Consider the following 21,341-nt stretch of genomic DNA (forward strand, 5'->3'; position numbering starts at 1 on the left):
AGTTTTATTCTCCTCTCCTCCCACAGCCTTCCCTAAAAACACCATGTCTGTATGTTCTTTTTACACCATTTTTTTGCACCGCTTTCTTAACCATTATTAGACATATTAACACCATTCTCAAAACAGCTAGAAACTGCCATGGTTTCTATATAATTATCACTTTTTTATCACTGCTCTCACATTTGAACTGTCAATTCCCAGCATGTTCCAATAAAATCTCAGACAAAAGTAATTTTACACTATTGCCTTTAACCAAAGCTGCTATGCTGTGTGTAACAAGAAACTCTTCTAATCACTTCTTCTCTTTCTGTTTTACTACCACCCTCGAGATGTTTAGCTAACAACGTGACAGCTGTAGATGCTCCCACATCTATGGAGGTTCATTTGTTCCCTCGCTATCGGTCCACCCATCATTTCACAATAATTTCTGCTTTAATCAAGAATACACTTCCATAGGAATTCCAATAGGATTGGATTCTGTACTCTAATTTGACAATACCCTCCTCCTTTTACCTTTAACTGCCAATTAAAAAACAAAAATATATGTACATAAACATGTATACATAAACATATATATGTATATATCAGTGCATATGTATCACATATAAAAGCTCCTATTATATACTTTTATACACCTACTATCTTCTTGTGCAATATAGTTGTTTATGAGTCTATGTTTGCATGTAAGAGCTCTGCCAGAATTTGTTGTATTTCTGCTTTTATATTGAACAAGATGACTAAGTTTTTTCCATATGGCATACAACAAGACACTGAAACCTCTTCATCATAAACAGATAATATGTTTAAAGTTTGGAATAATCATCATAGACAAAATTAATTGTCTACTTTGTTCAATTTCAATGTAATGACATTTCATAGCTTCCTCTAAAAATGAAAACCCTAAAACAAAGCATGAATAGTGGTTACATCTTTAAAGCATAAGTCTCATTCTCCCTTTTATATTAAAGTAGATGAGCGCAAACATAAGTTAGTGCCAGTAAATAACTTAGTTTAACTTGAAAAAAATTAGGCATGAGCTTATTGTAACGGAAAACCCTGTTCCCATTTGCATGTGGAAAAGCAATTGCTGCTTTGGAGGTAGCGTAGCTCCGTGAAGAAAACCTACACAGAAGTCCTCAGCTAGAAAAATGCACCGGCAGTTCCAATACAGATTAAATGAGAATCATAAATTAAACCTCTCAAAAGTTTATTTTTCTTACCTGCTGGTTTACGGGAAAATTCCTGTTGATTTTTTTTATCTATGAAAATGAATAAAAAGGAAAGATTAATAAATATGCTTAGTTACTAGAATAACAAGCATTAAATGTTAGAGACCCGGTGATTGCCAGCCCGTACAGCAATGACAAGCCCTTGTCCCCTCCTCACACGGACACGGACACGGACCCGTCCGTGGGTTTCCACGGACATCCCACAGCTCCACGACCAAAGGACAGTTCTCCCTGGCCAGAGCAGCTCGGGGTTCAGGTTGGCTTTCACACACATCCCGATTCCATAATCCATAAGAACACTTCCAGCTCCCTTTCACACACGTGTTATCAATCAGCTTCAGTTTCATCCTTCCCTCATGGTGTAAATTAAGAGGAAGCATTAGCAGAGCCAGGATGCTCTGTGGACAAATTTGTAAACTACAATAAATCCACATTTCAGCAGACACCAACTATCTTATGCAATTTCTCAGAAGATGGGTAAAAAACATAGTTTGTGTGATGTAAAGATTTTGTATGTGAAGATTTCAGGGCTTTGGAGATTTGTTCCTAAAATGAAATGAAATGCATGAAATACTCTAGTATGATAAAATCCAGTCAGTACTAGTACATACTTTTAAAATCCTTGTCACAATTGCGTATTCTCTTATACCCAATAAAGACTACAGCCAGTACTGTGAAAAATTTAACTTACAAAATAACATTGTCAAGGAAAAGAGATTTTATTTTTCAAAAAAAAACTGAAATACTGAAAGGCAAGATGGAGTCACATATGAAATACTATGATATTTCAAAGAATGCATTTCTGTTTACTCCACTTAGAGAGATTGAAATTTTTTACAGTCCTGAAGTACATTAGGAACCTTTTATAGTTTCAGACATGCCTGGGAAATGTAAATGCACCATATAATTCTCATTTTTTCATTCACAAATTCCCAGTTCATTTTTGAGAGTAAGATTTAAGCACCTATGTTTCCTGTCTGTTTTAGCTGTTGCAACTCTGCAGAATTAGAACAGCCATTGTTATATTTCAGGTAATATGAGGATGATTTCTAAGGTCTGGCTTAACGTACATTATTTTTGATTACGGTATAAATTTGCAAGTGACATAACAAAGGTTTTGTCCTATCTGGAACTAATATTTATAAAACATGATTCATTCAAGAACCACTAAACGTTGACCAGGTGTTGATTTACTTATATTGATATTGGGTATTATACTTACAAACAAACAAACCAACAAAAAACAAAAAAAACCCCTACAATTATGGAGCAAACCTCATAAACATTTAAAATTAAACGATTCATTGTCCTGTGAATATTGGCAGGAAAGCATTAGCAAAAATTCTTCTTCCTGACATGTTGCAAAACAGACTAAGTAAAATTTAATCCACAGAAGATGCAGACACAAAGGAATGAAAATATAAAGGCAAACTTTAAAAAAAATAAAATAAAACAGCAAAGAATATCTTCTACTACTTGAGACAGAACATTTTCTAAAAGAGAAATCCTCCTTTGGTAATCCATTCCCACTCCATTCATGCTAGTGTTATTATTTATTAAGCACAATAATAGCACACAGCACTGTGTAACGGATGCCAAATGAGTAAAATTCTTGGTTTCCAGGTGATTAACAAACAGAAGACAGATGTATGATACACTGAAGTATAAACCAACAAACACGTAGGCACGTAATATTTTTAAATTAAACACCTTGACAGATATTGCACTAAGAAAGAAAATCAATTCTTACGAAACTCATTAGAGGGAGGTTCCTACCATAAAAGTAGTAAAGAATCAGGAGAGTCACAAGAGAGGTCAAAAGGAGAAGACAGAAAACAAATTCTGCCAGGAAGATACAGGAAACATCAGGAAAGCTCATCTGATGCTAACAAGAACTAACTGCTTCTGTTTTAGCTTTAGAAGAGCAGGAGCTGAGGGGTTAAACTCTACTCTGATACAGCTCCCATGAACATATTTTAAGACAAAATATCTAAGAATTCTGTAGCGAACGTAGCTGTGGGATTTTGTGATTGCGTAAACATGGGAGCAAGCAGAAAGGGTCACGAATGAGGTGACTGCAGCACGTTGCATCTGACCAGCAAACAGGCGGGTGATGTTGACAGGAGATGAGGCGTGCGAGGGGTTTAGCGGGAGCTCTTAGAAGACTGGTTTGAAGCACAATTAATTTGTGATGGGGGTATGAAACTATGTGGCTAGCTGTATTGCAAAAATTTGCCCACCTGAGCAAACACACTAGGACATCATGGCCATAAATGGCACTACCAAGGGAGATGACATAAAGTGATGCTAGGAAAAGAACGAACCACGGCCACAATTCAGTTAATTTTGTGCACCCGATGTTCACATATATGGACAGTTTCCACAGTGGTGAACATTAGGAAAGCTCATTGATCTGCAGAAGAAACAAGGCAATGGCAGCACGGGGTAGGTCCCTCCTGAGCAGGGCCAGCTCAGGGCTCAGTTTCATGCTTACACAACAGTCACAACTTTTGTCTTTTATTGCCTTGATCCCGCAGAATGACGAGGCTGGTGGAACCACCCTCCATATGTGTTCATGGGAACTGTTCCCAGTCTTTGCTGTCCTCTGCTGGAATGCATCTGATTAAGCCCAGCAAAAAAACATTTTAAACTTCTGCATTCAGCTGAAAATGAATGGAATTGTTCACTCTTCTGAGAGCTGCTATTTCAGACTTTCTTTAAGTAAATATCATTACAAGTTCTCATAAGAGGATTTTAAAGCATTATCTCAAAACTGCTATTTATTATGGGTTTGTCTGACCTTTTCTACATATTTATTTTAATGAAATTTGCTATTCCAATGTAATCACAGGATCCCCAAGAGAAGATTAGGAAATGTGTCTTTCAGTGAGTACACAGAGCCCCAAGAAATCTTAAGGGAAGTAGGACCTAGAGATAAGGACACTGCTTTCAATTTTTCCTAATTAAAAATAAATAAATAAGTAGTAGTAGTCATATATTTGGAAACACCTCTGCTTTCTGAAGAACCATGTTCTAAACTCGAGGTTCACAGTTCCAAGGAGACCCTCAAGACAGACACTCCACCTGCAGTGGGGTCCAGGTGTTCCAGGTGGCCCGCAGCAAGCCGCGCTAGCCCTGTTGGTTGCCCAGACAAGTGCCATGTGGTTGACTCGATGGCAGCTCAACTGCCCTTCGGTTTCACGTGTCATTTGTGCTACCTTTTCCTTGCAGCCTGTAGCTCTCAAGACTTCGCTGGTTTCCTTCTTCATAAGAAATTTTCCAATTCAAAAAAGAATCCTTTATTATTTTAATTTATGCTGGCCACATATTTCCCTGAACAATTTAGACTTTGCAGCCTTCTTTATCAGTTTTATGCATTTCATATCGGCTCATTTATATTAATTAGAAGTTAATTAAAATATAATAGTTTGACAAGAATGTAAATTCATTAAGGAGTTTTTAACATTATCTCACATACTAACGCACCTAAAGAGCTCACACCATTGGGATGCTAGGCGACTGCAAACAGGTAGTGAGATCATAACACTTTGGAGTAATTTGGAAAAAAAAAATATTAATCCACCCTTTTTGTGTAATTATGCTTATGAGGAAATTGAAAATTAATAATAAATAGCTTGAAAATATTCAGAGTTTATAAGGTTCTGATGTTAGAGGGCTCATGTGGCAATTTACAATGTAAGAGTAAGTTGTAGTGAGGTTGTAAAACTTACTTATTTAAGAGTGCTTGTGAATTGACAACAGCAGTAAGTTAGAGAAGACCTGAAGGAAACCTGAATCAGTGGGTAAAAAATACTTCACATGAAATATATACTGCCTGTAGACCTCCTTTAGAACCTCTTGGTGCTGGTCTTACAAGCTGCAGTAGATTTTAGAACCTAGACTGGAAATTTGTATAATCTACAATCTGCCAAGGGATCTGACAATATATTCTGGAGAATAATTCCATGCAAATTTTATTCCTGCTTCCTGACACGCAGAGATGAAGCCTTTCTCTGTCACCCATTAGCAGATTTTACCTGATAAACAATAGAAAGGTTTGCTAGATTGGGAAGCTGGAAACACTGCCCTGTCCTCCAGTATTTTCATGCCTGAAATTTTTCCCAAGACCAAATGAATTCAGCCTGAATGAACTCAGTGTAAAGTTCCATGAGGAGGAAAGAGAATATGTGAACATGTATTTGGAAGAGAGCCTTGTTATCTAGAACAGCTGGCAGCGCCTGGTAGCACAGCCACGTGAGGTCTGCTGAGGTGGCAAAAGGTTGGATCCAGCACCGAATAACGCCTACGCCTAAACACGACCTCCGGTTCAGAGTCTGCTCTGAGCAGATCCTGCAGGCTGACACATTCTCACTGCTTTCTAAAAGAGAATAAAAGTGAGAAACAAGACAATAGATGTTTCAACTTATTTTATAATGTTGCCAAATCTTTTCTAGATTCAAAAATATAAATTGTGACAAAAAGAGATCAGCTGAATTTGAGGAGGCCAGGATGATTACGACACCATAGGCCCGATTCAGGAAATCCCTCAGCAACTAATGGAAGCACTAGAGTATCAGGTGTCTGCAATGACCACGGGAATTGTAACTTTTGCTGTCACAGACATGCAAAAATAGTTGTCACGGATATTTGAACCAGTTCGTTATTGACATTTGAAGTTCTTATACATCATTCTAATCAAACTTGAACTAATCTTTTTCATTTTATTCCTACATACAAGTAGAGAAAGACCTTAACCAGTCTTGAGGTCTAGTGTGAAAAGCAGCTCTGTGACTGAGACAAGTGTCTGTTGAATTACTGTGCTAACTGCCCTTGGATCAGCCGGCTGTACAAAGCATGCAAAGGACCTGCACTTTCCGTAAGCGGCAAATAAGTTTCAGGAAAAAAAAAAAGCTTACAAATAATTCCTTCTGGCGAGGTGAATTGAGATACGAAAGGAAAAGATTTTTATATTAAGAATTTACATAAATTTATTATCAATTATGAATGAATATTATAGAAGGAAAAATGGCTAGCTGCACTGTAACTCTGAGTCCGCATATTATCAAAATTGCTTTATTTCCTCATCAAAAAGGGTCCAGTTATGCACTTAACACTACTAGCACAGGATGTACTGTGCATGGACATGACAAGGAAATTCTGGATTTGCTTGTAAAACACGAAATTATAATGAGAGCCATGAAGACAAAAGCACAATGCTAGTTCTCACACATCTTTGATGCTGCAGTTATAGGACTGCAGCTTAAAACTTACATCTTCTATACTTAATTTTTTTCAAAAAAGTTTCTGAATTTCTCAAAGAAATTTTGCTGTCCACTGAAGAAAAATAGATACCTATGCAAATCTTTAAACAATTTGCAGATATTCAATTCCACTTCATTTCTTGCTGAGAAAACATACATTGCTTCCAGAGCCAAGATGTGTTGTACTCTAGCAATTATGAAACCAAACTTACTTTTAATACATGAAGAAATTTGATTTGAAATAAAATTATTCTAGATTCCTCTTCCTAATCTTTTTATTTTTTAAAAAACAGAATTTTAGTAAATTTTATTTACTAAATGTGCTAGATATGATTATGAAATATCACTGATCAAGTCAGAATAGTCTTTGTAGATGGGATACTCTTTTTCAAAATACATTGGAAAGCTAAATATGGCACATGAAGCTGATACTTGTTTAATACATTATAGTATTTTTGCTTGTAATAAAATATAGATGACGAAAAACAATAGGCAACATGCATACAGATAGAGACAGATCTGAATGTTTTTGTCTTTTAGGAAGTATTAGGAAGTATAATGATCATAAAAGTTCACAACAAAAATTCAAGAAATGCATATGCACTGTATGGATATAGATTTACAGTGAGGAGATGGGCATTTAGCAGGGTTGGTTTAGAAGATTGGCTAACACGGCTGCAGGCCTCTGTCTGTCCACCACATTATTCCTGCAACACAGCAACGCTGCATTATTCTAGCAGAAAAAATACTGTCAAAACAGTGGAAAATTGGTTATATGCAGAACTCTTTCTTTAAAACATGTCAGATTTCATGCTCTCTCAAATAAATTAAATACCCAAAATAACACCCTATTTAAGTCTACCTTTCATTTACACTTTCTTTTTTTTTGCAGTACAATATCCACTCTATAGTATACAAACCCTAAGAAACTGAGGTTCAATTTGGTCATATATTTGTCATGGTTTGTTTTATTCTCTTGTTTTTTCCAAGTTGTTGTAGGCACTGGAGTGAGTCTGCTAACACTACAACTACACCAAAGAGAAGCACTTGTAAAGCCCCCTCACACCGGCACTCTCACAGCCTTGTTAGTCACTGCTAGCAAGTGCCACTCTCCCTAGCAATGCAAGTTTTCCTAATTAAAAATAAAAAATCTTTCTGGCTTCCGTTTAAGCCCATTACATCTCACCCAATCCACCACAGAAACGATGAAGAAACCGCCGGCTCTCCATGTAATGGCTCTAAGGTTGAAACATTACTGTTTTTGATGAGCTAAATAGTTCCATTTCACTCTGCCCTTCCTTAAACATCATCCTGCTGCCAAAGAAGCCAGAGCTCTCCTTGGTGGCACTGCGTGTGCACATGTGCATTCATTCCCAGGACACAGTTTTCCTGCGTGACCAGCGGGATTGGCCAGAACATTATAACAGCCTCTGAACCCTTCAGCCTTCCCCCAAGAACCTTGTAGTCACTTTTGCCTTGCTCAGGCTCACACTGAAGAGTCATGCCCACACAAAAAAGCAGCCTGAGCTCACTCTGATGTGGCTGGATGGCTTTGGCAACATCCCCCAGGTTGAAGCTTCTGGGAGGCGGAACATCTCCCACAGCGTCACTCATGGCCAACCCAGCTCTCCCGCATGGGAACAGTGATCACTAATCTCCCATCTTTGCCAGTCTACAAGTTTTTCATTTTATTTTTCCCTCTGTCAACAGGTTTGAACATTCTTATAGCAGCAATGTAATGTATCCCTGCCCTCCCTATGAAGAAGATCCACACACAGAATCCTCTCTTTACCCAGGTCTTTCTCCTTCACTGTCTGTGATATTGTGGACTTCCCTGATTTGCTTTGAATATTCATAGTGACAGCCTTTGATTCCTCATTTCCTCCATTTGATGAATTTCTCATATAATTCCTTTGCCTATTTCTTAAGGAATTTTGCTATTAGGTATTCCCCTTTCTAGGTATCTTTCCTCACTTCAGCCTGCATTGTAAAGGGAAGTGTAAGCCAGAACTCCTACTTAGTGTCCTAAGCACTGAGATATCTGAAGTTTTTGTTCCATTTAAGGATTTGAGCTGCAGTATTAAAAAGTACGACTGGGGAAAAAAACAAAAAGGAAAAAGAAAAAAGAAAAAGGAAAAAAAGAAAAAAAAAGAAGATGAAGAAGAAAAAGAAAAAGAAGAAAAAGAAGAAGAAAAAGAAGAAAAAAAAGAAGAAGAAAAAGAAGAAGAAAAAGAAGAAGAAAAAGAAAAAGAAAAAGAAAAAGAAAAAGAAAAAGAAAAAGAAAAAGAAAAAGAAAAAGAAAAAGAAAAAGAAAAAGAAAAAGAAAAAGAAAAAGAAAAAGAAAAAGGAAAAGGAAAAGGAAAAGAGAAAGAAAAAGAAAAAGAAGAACAAGAAAAGAAAAGGAAAAAGAAAAAGAAGAAGAAAAGGAAGAAAGCACAAAACAAAAGCTTGATAACAGACTTTGCATTCTGACCATCACTTTGCTCTATATGTGATATACTGGAATCTGATTAATCCCTGCCTCCGGCACCCAGATTCCTTATTCACAATTTTGGAGGTCCTTGTTCCTTTAGTCTTTCTGTCGTTTGCCTTTCAAGCTCTTGCCAGCCTGGGCTTCTCAGACCGATACAAGATCAGCTCTAGTGTGCTGAATACTGCAGATAAATCTGTTTTACTGCCACTATTTCTGTCTATCAGCAAGCTCCTGACCTTGCCCACAAAGAGTTCACACATTGCCAAGGTTTGCAGTTTTAGGACCTACCACTTTGGTAGATAACAACTTCTGCAGTTTATGATTTGGCCTCAGTGTTTTATAAGAAAAAATAGGTAGCAAAAGTGTGAAAGAAAGAGGGAATTTTACACAATTATATATAACGCATAAGAAAACTAACTTCCTTGACAGAACCTAATACCCTGTAGAAATGGAGCTAGTGATTTTTAAAATATATTAAATACCTGTACAATAATATATAGAGCTAATTAATTACTGCTGGTAAATAAATGTGATGTTTGCAAACCTGAGGCAAGGAAGTTAAAGTTTTTCTTTCGTCTTTACTAGTAACCTCTCTCTTCCCTTTTCCCACTCCCCACCAGTTTACTTTAGTTCAAGTGGCTTAGAAATAAAATTACAGGAACATGTAGTCCTTTCTGTATTTCACATCTCTTTTTTTTTCGTTTTTTTTTTTCTTTTTTTCTTTAAGAATTACATATATTTGTTCATTCAGAGATGTGAGGGACAGTGATATTTATTAAACAATTTTGACAGCACCAGACAATATACTACTTGAAAGAGAGCAAAAAAAATTACCTACGCTGCTTAAATCCTTTAGTTGTCATAATATAAAATAACTGCTGAAACAATAGGCTCAAATGATAACAAAGCAGATATTAACATAACTGCTAAATCTGATGCTAATTAAAAAATTGTTTCTGTATGCCACTCTCAGTTACCTTGTTTTTTCAGTACGCTGCTGAAAATTCACCAATCATCCTTGTAATTAATCATTTCAAATTTCACTTAATAGGAATATTAAAAAGTATTTTTTTTGTTTGTAAAGACCACGTCCTTGGACTCTCCCTAACACTCCCTCTATTACAAAACTACTGAGCTACAAGTTTGAAAAGTCTTGACTTTAGTTCCCTTCTAAAGAAACAATTCCTTCTGTTAATCTGCAATTTCACCTCAAAGCTAAGAATTCAATTTTATGCCATTATAAAATGGGACTTTTTTAAAGTAAAGGTCTTCAAAAATAGGGGTTTTCTAAAGTATTTTGTGGTGTTTCCGAAAAGGAAATAAAGGAAGGCGGGCACATACAATTATAAAGAAGAGTGGAAGTCCGGGAGACCATGACTGTAAGGCAGGCCAAGAGACAAATATGTCAAAGTACCAAAATCATAGGGTATGGATTTTTGTGAAAGCACATAATTTTCAAATCTAGACTTTTTTAAGATGAACTGAACTACATTAGAAGTCTATTTCAATTCTGAACAACAGGGTTAAACCGAGATAGTGATAATTTTTGGTATTTTTTTTTCTCCTTAGATCTGACCCTGCAAGCCTTGATCAGGTAGAATTTTTAAGAATTAAAAACCAACAAAATCCTCCTCAACTTCTTAAGAACTTCAACCTTCTCGCTGCACACAGAGAGTGTGACATCATAACACTGAAGATGCTATAAGTAAATTTAAAAATGATTTTTGCTTTAATGTATATTTCAGGCTTTCCTATGACAAAACTATAAACTCTTATAGAAAAGCTCTTATAAAAAAAAAGGAGTAAAACATTTTGAAGCCACTTAACAATGGCGTATTTAGGCACGAGTATGAATTGTCATATGGTGCATCATGTTCAAGAAACATTTTTAAGGACAGAATGGTTGAGGTTGGCAGGGAGCTCTAGGGATCCCCCAGTCCAGCCCTGCTCCAGCAGGGACACCCAGAGCAGGGGCACAGGGTCCATCCAGGCGGGTTTGGAGATCTCCAGAGCAGGAGCCTCCACAGCCTCTCTGGGCAGCCTGTGCCAGGGCTCTGGCACCCTCACACCAAAGAAGTTCTTCCTCACATGGACATGGAGCTGCCTGGGGTTCAGCTGGTGCCCGTTACCCCTTGTCCTGTCACCGGCCACCATGGAGAAGAGCCTGGCCCCATCCTCCCTACACTCTCCCCTCAGGTACTTGCACATGTTGCTCAGGTCCCTCTCGGCCTTCTCTTCTCCAGGCTGAGCAGGCCCCGCTCGCTCCCTCTCTCCTCACACGACGGCTGCTCCAGGCCCTTCAGCATCTTCGTGGCCCTGCGCTGGCCCCTCTCGAGCAGCTCCAGGTCCCTCTTGTCCTGGGGAGCCCAGAGCTGCCCCCGATGCTCCAGGTGCCTCCCCAGGGCTGAGCAGAGGGGCAGGATCCCCTCCTGGCCCTGCTGCCAACGCTCCTCCTGCTGCAGCCAGGAGCCCATGGGCCTTCTTGGCCACGAGGGCACCCTGCTGCCTCGTGGGGAACCTGCTGTCACCCAGGGCTCCCCGATCCCTCTCTGCGGAGCCGCTTTCCAGCAGGTCAAAAACCTTGTACTGAAAGTCCATCTGTCATTATATTTCAGAACAGCAACTAACTGTCCAATTGCATTTCAGCGGGGAAAGATATTGTTTAGGTAAAAGTATAGATTTTTGCTGTATCGATAGTTCTTGCAGTCCAAAGCAAACCACAATTTCATAAGTTAATAAGTGCAAATAACATGCAATTCATCTTTTCAAGATATCAACATGCTTCATCTTCAATTTGATCTCAAAAATTGAAAACCTTGTCATTTTTGTAAACTGTGGATTGCAAGGAAAAAATCTAAGCAGATAGATAGTCACAAATGTAGAAAATGCCTAGTGGCTTAGCTGAAGACGTAACTCTGAGGCCTGTTTTTAATTCAATGGCAAATCTGGGTAAAGGAGTTTGTTTTACTTCTCCACACTTCCTGCTCGCCTTTCCCCCCTTTATTTCCAGCCTCAGAGTTGTGCTAAAAGAACTCCTGGAGGGACGGCACTGTGACCTGCATGTCCTGCACTATGGGAGTATCTGTGTCCATCCTCAGTTGTGATTGATAGGTGATAACCTACCCTGGACAGGGGAGATGGCTGAAGGAGAAAAGCACCCAAAGCAAATGGGTAGAGTGTGGAGGGCTTACGGTTGGACTTGATGATCTCAAAGGTCTTTTCCAACCATAATGATTCTATGATTCGATATCTGCTGCATGGAAGCAGCACTCCTATTCCAGGGATAGCATGGATGAGAGCCATGTTCTAGAAAAGAAACTTTTCCTTTCTGCTGTGCACATGGATTTTACGAGTCTTGCTGCAGGCAGCGTGCAGAGCTGCTTTTGGAGCCCGGCTCTGTCTGGGGCTTCCTTTGGCCAGGGTCTAGAAAACCAGGCTGAGTGACACTGGAACCTCCCGGGTCACGCCAGGATAACTCTTCCAACCTTTCGACTTCTCAATTCTAAAATACCCACTTGCCATTCCCTAATAGAAATGAGAGAGGTAGGTACCTAATTCAGGGAGAGTGAGCTACCCTTTGGAGATGTTTACATTCTTCACATAGTTAACGGAACAGCAGTAAGTGCCCAAGTCAGGAGGACTGGATCCCTTTCTGCAAGCCTCAAAGACATGTTATTTTATCCATTGGCTGTGTAGGGGGGGCTGGGTGGAGACAAACACTCCCTCTCAGGGCCAAACACTTAACATTTCTGTGAAATAGTGCTTACTTTAGTTAAATTAGATCAAATCCCAACATTTTTATCTAAATAAAATAAATAAATAACAGTTGTATATCCTTGGCAATGAGATGCCAAAAGCAGGAATTGCTAAAACTCCTTGGAAATTGTTGTCTGATGAATTGCTTGAGAAGCTACAACATGTTGCCATGCCATAAGAAGTTTTCATCTTTTATTATTATTATTACTACTATTATTACCTTACAAGTTTATCTTAGGAAGTAAATATAATGAACAAAGTAATGTCTTTTCCTAGGCAGAAGACTTTTCTCTGAGGAAAACTGTGATAAGTTTACATGATCATTCACCAATCAAAATGATTGGTGAATAGACTTACAATATTTTTGCAATATGGATATATTACATTGTTATTTACTCTGCTTGTCGTGAGACTTCTTGCAGTACAAAGCATATGAAACATGCAGATAATCATCTCTATATTGATTGACAGAACATATTCAAATTGAACTCTGAAAAATTTGATCTAAAGAAAAAATTGCTTATCCCTTTACCTAAATGTGAGGAAAAACACATTGAGTTTACTGGACATCTATTTGGCTTCAATGAATCACATAAAAAGAGGAGCAGAATAATCTATTAGTGATTAAAAGCATTAAAAAAGAAAGTTTTATACCATTTGAAAAGTAGCCTGGTGACTAAAACTGGGATTTATCTGCTAAAGAGCTAAATTCTCTATTTGCGTTGACTTTACGTCAGCTTTTTGCTAATATTGGTAAAACTATGCATGAGGGTTAATGTGCACCAAGCACTTTCTTAGCTGGATTTTATGTTCTATTTTATGATAGTGAATCATTAAGCAGTCACAGGGCAGATGAACAGAGTTTTTTTTTAACTATCTTGTTGCCTCCTTTCCAGAAGGATTTGATGATTTCTTCTCTCTTTGCCTGAAAATGAATGTCTGGCTATCCTATCACAGGATAAATGACAACAAATTAGAATTCAGCAAGTTCAATTTGGTATATATGTTTTGGTTATAAAGTGCTGTCTTCACAGACTACCTAGGCATAGCTGGTAACTGTCACATAAAGTAGAACTGTGGAATGAATAACAAATTACCCACATGAAGTAAAAAATATATATATATAGGGACATTTTGCTAATAATCCAAACCATGTTATTAATATGTTCAGAAACATTATGCCATATAGCAAAGAACGTCACATAGCATGGCTAGACCTTGCCATGCAGATTCCTGCCACTTAACATGTGAGAGACCCAGGAAACTCTTGCAGGGAGCTAAGAACCTTCCTGAGGAGCTCCCTGCACTATCCCGTCAGTGCAGAGCAGGGAGCCCTTGCGCTCGTGTTCTCCGCAGCAGATCCTGCCCAGTGGATCGTGTTATCCTCCTGTTTTCCCATCATCGGGACTTGTCTCCGGGCTGTGCCCGACCCGCTCCGATTCCTGCCTTCTCCCCCACCTCTCCCTCGTCCTCGGGCTCTGGTTCGTTCCCGAGGCTACGACAAGCTCCTACTCCTACAATGTGCTGCATGTGTGCAGCACTGCATGGAGCAAGGCAAGCAAATGAAGAAAGGGCTTCCAACACTTTAGCCTACTAATAATGTATCCCCTGAGGTGTTTTTTGACTCTCTGAATGTATTTCAATTTATTTTAATTCTTTGTTTTTAATTGATTCTGAAAGAGGGGTGACACAGTTGATGTAACCACCTTTTAAAAATACAAGCTAAATGGGGACAAGCTAAGCTTGCTTTAAAATACAAATCATATTCATGATTTGTTTCCAGACTGCAGAGAAGGACGGACAGTTCCCCAGTTTCCAAATGTTGCTTTATCAACAGCAGTTTGTGATTCAGGAGCCAAACACACTCACTCAAAATAAACCAACAGTGGAATATTGAACAGTTCCCTGGGCAAGAAAAACTGGGTTAAAGCAGCCGCGCGGCTCCAGCTGCTTTGGGAGGGCAGCCTGGCGTTTGGCAGGAAAGGGCAGCCTATAAAGATGACTGTCGTCTTCCACACGCTGCCTCTCCGCAAAAACCCAAGTGGCTTAGCACATTTCACTGCCCCAACTCCTTTATTCTTGTCATCCTTGCCCATTCTAAATCAATGAAAAGAGTTTTATTTTTCCTTAATTGAAGGTTCCTTGCTATCCTTTATGCAGGGGAGGGATGCTGAGAGCAGGTATGACATCTCTCTAAAACGGCTTATAACCAACCAGAATATAGATTTATTATAACTTGTCAGTTATTCAAGCTAAGTAAAGTCTTGAACAGTTATGGAGTAAAGGGAGAGAAAGAATCTCAATGCTTAAGTATAAATTCAATATAGATTAAATAACATATTATATATGCTGATGTTTTCTTTTCATCTCCATACTTACATAAGACTAAAATTTAAATTCGACTGACTACCAAGATTAGATGAATCAGTGAAAATGCTGCTATTCTTAGTTTTGTGCTAGTATGATACATACAAAGCAGGAAAAAATATTCTCTCTGCATCAATGCAGCTTTTTTTAGAAAGGTTAACCCTCCATGGGTAAGTTGTAGTTCTTCTGTTTGAAGAATATTTTTAAAAATTGCTTTTGATTTTATTTGATTTTTTTTTTTGTATTCTGGAGTTGTAGTAACTTATGGCAGAATAGAAGCCATATTCTATTAAATATTTTTGCTGCAAGTCTTGTAATACTGTACATTTGTACAGTAAACCAGAGAGTTTGAATATGTGGCAGAAGTTTGGTCCATTTTATTTTAGCTGGAAAAGCTCCCAGTGTGTAAACTGGGGTTTACAATGTGCAGGGCACACCAAAACCGCGTGTCCTTGTGGTGTGTGCTGCCGCCATGGTCGGTATTTGCACCGACTGTGCCGGGCAGAGTTCCCTGTTGCAGGTTTTCCAGGGAAAGGGGCTATTCCGGAGCTCGCTCAGGCTGCTGAGAGCCCATGGCTGCTCCCTTGGCTGCCATCCCTGTGCTGCTTCCCTGGTACATTATATAAACTCAGGTACATTATAAAAGTGCACATGAAACATACTGCAGGAACAGCACCAGGGTGTGGAAAATGGTGTGTTTGCTTTGCAGCTAAATCAGTATACCCAAGAGGTTATAAACAGGGTATAGCCAACAGGATCCAGGCAACACCAAGTCAAATAAGACATGCAGTGCAGCAAACTGCACAAAATACAAGACAAGGGCATGCCGAGCTGACTTACTCTTTTTGAAAACAAACAAGCAAGCAAACCAGAATAAAAACTGAAAACTCCAAAATGACTATTATCAGGGCATCCACACACCCCCGATGGTCTGTCACAGTATCCCAGATAAAAAAACCTGAAACATAAAACCTGTTCATTTCGTGTGACTGACACAGATTTATTCAGCTAATAAAGCATTCCAAAGTAAGTTCTTATTGGTTGCAGTAAACCAGCTGCACCAGAGAAATGAGACATGTAGAGCTAATTTCACCAATACATGATATCTTGCAAGATTTACTAGATGTTTCACTGTGGACTGAGGTTGAGTTACTGTAAAATATTGTCATAAATCTTGTAACATCTTATGGGAATTCTTGTGTTAAATTTAAAATTATCTGTTTTCTTTCCTCTTGCTTGACCATTTTAGCTCAGTTGCCTATTTTCTGAGGTTTTGTTGTTTATTCTTTGCCAAGTGCCAGCTCCAAGGTAAGAAGCATAAATGCGTTATGGTTGTACTGTTTTCCAAGGAAATGATAGAAGGGGAAAGGGAAGAGGGCATCACTGCACTCACAGTAGGGCATTTCATTGCACTCATTATATAAAAATCTGCTGTAGAGAAAAGGACAGGCAAGAGCAACAAATATAGTCTGAAGCAGAAATCCCCCAATACAAACTCCATTACTGATTTTAGTTAGCAATACTGTTTTTCAAAGATGATAATGTTAAGATATTTTGGTTTTGCCCTCTATCTTTTATTACCCTTTTCCTATCTGGCAGGTATTGGGTATACTGCTGGTTTTGCAGTTGACTCATACCACCTTTGTGCCAAATGGCTTTCGGTCCTGTTAGAAAAAAGATCCTCAGTTTACTCTGATAGCAATTTTGTTGAACTATTGGAGATACTTTGGAGCCAGGGACACATGTTTCACAGCTCTGTAAGATACCTAGAGGAAAGAAAGGCTTGTTCGTGGTGTTTTAACTACCAGATGCTTTTTTTCTGGTTGAAATTAATGTTCTTTTTGTCAAAATATCCAGGCATTCCTTTGCTAGATCTATCCAGAGAAACTATGTCTCTGGCCCCACGAAGGGCCCAGTGACGGGTACACATCTCCTTAGACAGCTCAAGCACCCAAGGCTCCCTAGGTCTTACCAGCTGAAGAACAAAAAGGCATATCCTGAGGGAATTAGAACAGATTTCAAGAGCAAATCAGAGGGATAACTCTCAGAACATTGCACCTCGAGACCTTCAAAGGTAGGCATGATAAATCCCACCCAGATCCCACCATATTCCACTGTGGAACCTGACACACCAGCAAAAGGAAAAGTTTCTATAAGCAATTTAGTTTTTTAGAGTCCTTCTTGTTTTCCTTTTCTTCCTTCTGTTCCAAAAAGGCAGATGTGACACAGAACCGAAGTTTACATTTCTATGAGTCATATGATATATTAAAGAAATAATAGTTTGGCATAAATAGATAGAAATAAGAAGCGAAACAAAAAAAAAAATCAGCAGAACAGATATATTTCAGTTTGCCAAACTGTTTAATCTCTTCGTTTCCCTGGTACTGGAGGCAAGTCTGAGGGAGAATCTACTATGAGCAATATCGTAATTGCCTCTCACAGAGGAAAAATAATGCTGACTTCAACAGGATGTGGGTGTCGATAACCATCTTGCAAAGAAAGGAATTTGAGGATCTCTCGTCATTGTCCTCATTAAAAGTTTTCTTTTTTCCCCTGTGTTTCTCATGTTTCTTTTTTTCACTTATATCATGTGCTGTCAAATACCTAATTCTTACTGGTGAATGGCATTTTTAAAGAAAAGTATGAGTATTTTAGGAGCAGGAGAGCCCTATCAGTTTCCATAAATTCATACCAGCAATGAACAAGTAGGACAAATCTAAAAGTGTGTTCATGGATAATGGTCATAAAGGCCGACTAATGCTAAACCACAGGTACTCTACTGACTGTTCTTAGGACAAAGCAAATAGAAAGGTTTGCATAAGAACTGTGTAAATAACTATTTCCATCTTCCAAAGCATTAGTTCCAATTGTTTCTGTAATTTATGGAAACTAGTATAGAACTGTAAACTATCCTCCTTTTTAAAACTATATAATGGAACTGCAATGCATTACCAAAAGTGAAGCTGTAGTAAGCAATCAAAATTAGAGATTCATCAGAGCTGCATAAACCATTAAGAGATAAAATTAGCGTGCACCCATCTATTGTTAGCAGGTTAAGAGATACATTATTTCAGAGAGCAAGAATCATTCATAGTCTGGTAACAAGACGATAATAGTAAAAAACCAGCACCCTCATTTGCCAGGATGCCCAGCAAGGCAGGAGGTTCTATACAGCAACAGAATTGTAAGGATGAATAAACAGCAATAAAGCTGGCTTGTACTGCATGGAAGCTTGCAGATGGCTCATGAATTCATGTCTGCCACGTTTCTGTAAAACATTGACTTTTACATATTGCTGCCAGATGGAATACACTTTCTTTGTATCTTGAATATAAATCTCCAAGAAATACAACTTTCTTCAATGTGTTCTCAGTATTTGAAACAAAAGCAAATTTGGAGGCTTAGGAGGCTAAAGCAGATTTAAGAAATCTGAGAGAATATAAATTCAGTCCTCAAGAGCTTCCTTGTTATAACTCAGTTTAAAATATTGGAGATATCCCATGTGTTCTGCACTTTTTGAGAAAACAGGAGAGACATCTGACTGAGCTCTAAAGGAAAACCCTCATGCAATCTACCAAAGGCAAAAATACACCATAAGTGGGTTTGGAAAAGTTTTCGGTTGAACTGACTTGTAGTTTGGCAAAACTTTGTCATAACATTTACACTTGCTTCAGCACAAATTATATCTATCCCACAGATGAAATCATACAGAGCGTGAAGTGTAAATGAGCTTAATCTTTGCTGAACGTCTGTATTTATACCACAGAAGCCTCTTGTGTTTCATTTCTCCTTTTTTACAATGATACCTAAACAGACCTAATAGCTAATATACCGAATTCAGTTCTTATTAGAAAAGACTTTATAAAAAGGTGTTTTTCTCTCTCTCTTACTTTCTCTATTTTTTTGACTATAAATGAACTAGAATGAACTACAGAATACCCTTTTGCTTTGTAATTGCTGACCCATCACACCTGACTTTCTCCTCTCTGGTCCTGATTCCCAACCCAGGATGGTAATTGCTAAAAAGCATATATTTTTCATAGTGATGAATTGAACTACATGCCTGTAGGGGAGAATGTTTTCTCGTTCAGTGATTTCTCACAGTCTGATTTGATGACAAACTTGAGTTGACTCCTCTCAGGCAGCCTCAAGCGTTGTTTATATGCAGATAATTCTGTGTTTGAACCCATTAGGCTTTTACAACAGTTGTAATCAAACGTGACTGGGAAACCTTCTGGCTTACTTGGATCCATACTTACATTGTGCTTTGTGAGGTTGGAAATGTTAGTTGCTATTGCTTGTAGCCAGTCAATACAGTCTTCAGCAGAGAGACACTGAATTATTCCACTGCAAACCCCATCCACAGCAATTACTTGGAACGCATTTTGCCTATAGACATGTCATAACAGATCAGGTCAGAAAAAAATTTCATCTGTTCTAACATAGCATCTTAACAATGCTTGTAGAAAAGCTTTTCTTTCAATTACAATGAAGGTTAGCCACTGAACATTGATAAATTGCTGTTTTTCCTGCTTTATAAATATCTGACATATTAAAATAACCATGCTAAAAGGTCAGTTCAGAGTATATTAAGTCTCTACAGATGGTACAGCTATAAAAAATATAGAATAGCGCCATGGCACCTTAGCCTACTGTATGTTACATCAAAGCTAAACAAGAGAAATGATGGATACACACAAAGAGTTAACACTCAGTTTAATGCTATCGCTGCAGATCAAAGGGAAGGAAAACAGACACTGGACACTGTAGACAACCTTTCATGAAATTCTGTGGAACACACTTTTTCTCAACAACCTTGTTTCATTTTTCTAAGATATTGTTTAAATGCAGTAAGATCACTCTCTGAATACCCCTTACTGGCTTCTTTTGGTTATAGTGTTTTGGTTGTAAATAATACTCTCTAAAATGCTCAAGGAAAGGCTGGAGAATTAATAATTGACCAGAGAGCATTCATGATTTCTCCCATTACATTTATGGATATTGGATGATTAGCAGAATGCAGTGGAATTGCAATGGAATCCATGGACAGAAGCAGTGGCTATCCAGGTGTCTCTACCCGTTGCCATTCTGGGCACTCACACACATTCTGCTTTATAGACTTGCTTGGCACAGCCAAGTGCCGAGCCATTACAAAACAAGAGAAAACTTTCAGGTGCCAAACCAGCACCAGACCTCATTTCCTCAGCAAATAGCCTTTTTGGCTAACAGCCTTTGGCTAACAGCCTCATGTGTTTGGCTTCAGAACTCAGCAGCTCCATAGAATTCAGAGCTCCATATTCACAGTTGAAAATTAGACACACACCATTCAGATTCTTCAAGAATGGCTCATGCAAAGTCAGTGTTATCTTCAGTTCAAAACTGAGTGTCATTCACGACAGCTTCTGACATCTCAAGTTAGATATCCATTCTACAAAGTTATCTTTTACCTCTTAAAGCTAGATTCAAGTTATATCAAAAGTAGAGCTAGTAACTATAACAAGCACTAAGGTGTCTGCTGTATCTGTGTCAAGTAAAGGCTTTTCCTTGACAGGAGAAACACTAAAATGAAATAGAGCCTTTGCTTTGAGAAACCCAGACATGAGAGCAGCTATGACTGCAGGATAAAGCTGACATATCCTACCGTGGATAAGAGCTGGATGACACGGATAAGACACGTGCATGAGCACGCAGAGAGCAGGTTTACCTACATCCGTCAGCGAGCCTATCAGTTCAGTTGCCTTTGCACACAACTTGCTTTAAAGCGAGATCAACAATTCAGAAGAGAAATATCCATTTTCATAGTGATCAGGTAAGGCTTTTGAAGAATAGTTATTTAACCTTTCTTCAGGTAAAGTAGATAAAAATTTATTTACTGTATTTTTTTTAAAGGGCTATGAAGACAAACAGTAAATCTTCCAGATAAAATGGCAAATAATCAATTACATAAAGAACAGAACATTATACTTGGACAAATATGCTGATTACCTTTTTCTTAAAAAGAAAAAAAAGAAAAAGAACAGAATCCTTTGTGCCTCCTTAGCCCTCTGTAGTACACAGTAGGATTCCAGTATGACACTATCCTGCATAAATGTGGAAGATCCAGGATGGCCCAGATTCCCTGGATTTTATTCTGATGCACAGATTTCCCTTACACCATGAACGCTGGGAATCACATGGGTTTAGGGAATATCAAGCTGATTATTCCTACATATCTGATCTGTGTATGTGCAGGAAAAGCCTTTGTCCAGGATGCTC

At 38.4% G+C, this 21,341-nt stretch overlaps 1 protein-coding gene across 3 annotated transcripts in view; it reads right to left on the reverse strand.

The window, feature by feature from the left end:
* SNTG1 (syntrophin gamma 1) overlaps window positions 1–21,341 on the reverse strand; it is a 301,850-nt gene that overhangs the window by 58,157 nt on the left and 222,352 nt on the right. For all 3 annotated transcript variants that reach the window (XM_088536360.1, XM_088536359.1, XM_088536357.1), the window contains exons 11-12: window positions 19,346–19,475; window positions 1,221–1,259 (exon numbers count right to left, since the gene is read on the reverse strand). In XM_088536360.1, the coding sequence (XP_088392486.1) occupies window positions 1,221–1,259; window positions 19,346–19,475 (169 nt within the window). The remainder of the gene's footprint in view (window positions 1–1,220; window positions 1,260–19,345; window positions 19,476–21,341) is intronic.

The sequence above is a fragment of the Tinamus guttatus genome, unplaced genomic scaffold (assembly GCF_059628265.1).
Source record: "Tinamus guttatus ecotype Peru unplaced genomic scaffold, ASM5962826v1 Tinamus_guttatus_pri_ptg000659l, whole genome shotgun sequence".
In the NCBI taxonomy this organism is placed as follows: Eukaryota; Metazoa; Chordata; class Aves; order Tinamiformes; family Tinamidae; genus Tinamus; species Tinamus guttatus.